Below are 1,332 nucleotides of genomic sequence, written 5' to 3' on the forward strand. Positions count from 1 at the left end.
ATACGACTAATGGTCTCCCGCCCCATCTTAATCACACCCTTCATAACGCCTTGGAAATGTCCAAACCAAACTTCTCGAAAATCTTGCAAAATCTGAAACCTGATTTGGTGATTTATGACATGTTGCAGCAATGGGCTGAACACGTCGCGAATGAACAGAACATTCCAGCTGTCAAGCTCATAACTTTTGGTGCAGCTGTGTTTTCGTATCTTTTTTACTTAGTAAAGAAACCAGAGGCTGTATTCCCATTCCCTGCTATTAATCTCAGCAAAATTGAACAAGAAAAAATGTATGCTAAAGATATCGAGGATCGTTTAGTGGATGGAAATATTCAAATCATGCTGATAAGTACCTCTAGAACTATAAAGGCAAAATACATAGATCATTGCACTGAATTGATCAATTGGAAGGTTGTTCCAGTTGGTCCACCAGTCCAAGATCCAATCACTAACAACGCGGACGACAAGGAGCTCATGGATTGGCTAGGAACAAAAGATGAGAATTCAACTGTTTTTGTCTCCTTTGGGAGTGAGTATTTCTTGTCAAAAGAAGATATGGAAGAAGTAGCGTTCGGGTTGGAGTTAAGTAATGTTAATTTCATATGGGTTGCAAGATTTCCGAAAGGGGAAGACCAAAATCTTGAAGATGCATTGCCAAAAGGTTTTCTTGAAAGAATTGGAGAAAGGGGAAAAGTTTTGGACAAATTTGCACCACAGCCAAGAATTCTAAATCATCCGAGTACCGGAGGATTTATTAGTCATTGTGGTTGGAATTCAGTAATGGAAACTGTAGATTTTGGGGTTCCTATAATAGCTATGCCTATGCAGTATGATCAACCATCAAATGCTAGGTTGATAGTAGAATTGGGAGTCGCCGTAGAGATTGTTAGAGATGATAATGGGAAAATTCACAGAGGAGAAATCGCGAAAACTCTTAAAGATGTCATAACAGGGAAAACAGGGGAAAATTTGAGGGGCAAAGTTAGAGATATCAGCAAGAATTTGAAATCAATAAGAGGTGAAGAGATGGATATTGCTGCTGAAGTGCTGATTCAACTTTGTAAGAATAGTAATGAGTGCAAATAGTGTGCTCATTTGGGGACTTCATGGATTAGTTCTTTGTCAGACTTTAGTTAGTTTCTTTGTGTATTTGGTTTGAGGTGGATGGGGGTCATGTCCCGGTAAACTTATTTCCTTAAGTTTAGACACTAAAGGCTTGCTCAAATATTAGTTGTTCAGTCATTATGAATTTATTGATGTCTTTATTAAGACTTAATAAGCATATGTTTCAGCTTTCGCATTAGTTCCATATGATATGTTTTGATATGTTAAG

At 37.8% G+C, this 1,332-nt stretch overlaps 1 protein-coding gene across 1 annotated transcript; it reads left to right on the forward strand.

The window, feature by feature from the left end:
* Positions 1 to 5: 5 nt before the first annotated feature.
* Positions 6 to 1,085, forward strand: LOC125850088 (beta-D-glucosyl crocetin beta-1,6-glucosyltransferase-like; the record flags this gene model as incomplete). The annotated part of the gene is made up of 1 exon (XM_049529995.1): positions 6 to 1,085. A coding segment is annotated over one exon (1,080 nt), but the record flags the coding sequence as incomplete, so codon positions are not given.
* Positions 1,086 to 1,332: the final 247 nt, after the last annotated feature.

This window comes from Solanum stenotomum, unplaced genomic scaffold (assembly GCF_019186545.1).
Source record: "Solanum stenotomum isolate F172 unplaced genomic scaffold, ASM1918654v1 scaffold13693, whole genome shotgun sequence".
Lineage (NCBI taxonomy): Eukaryota > Viridiplantae > Streptophyta > Magnoliopsida > Solanales > Solanaceae > Solanum > Solanum stenotomum.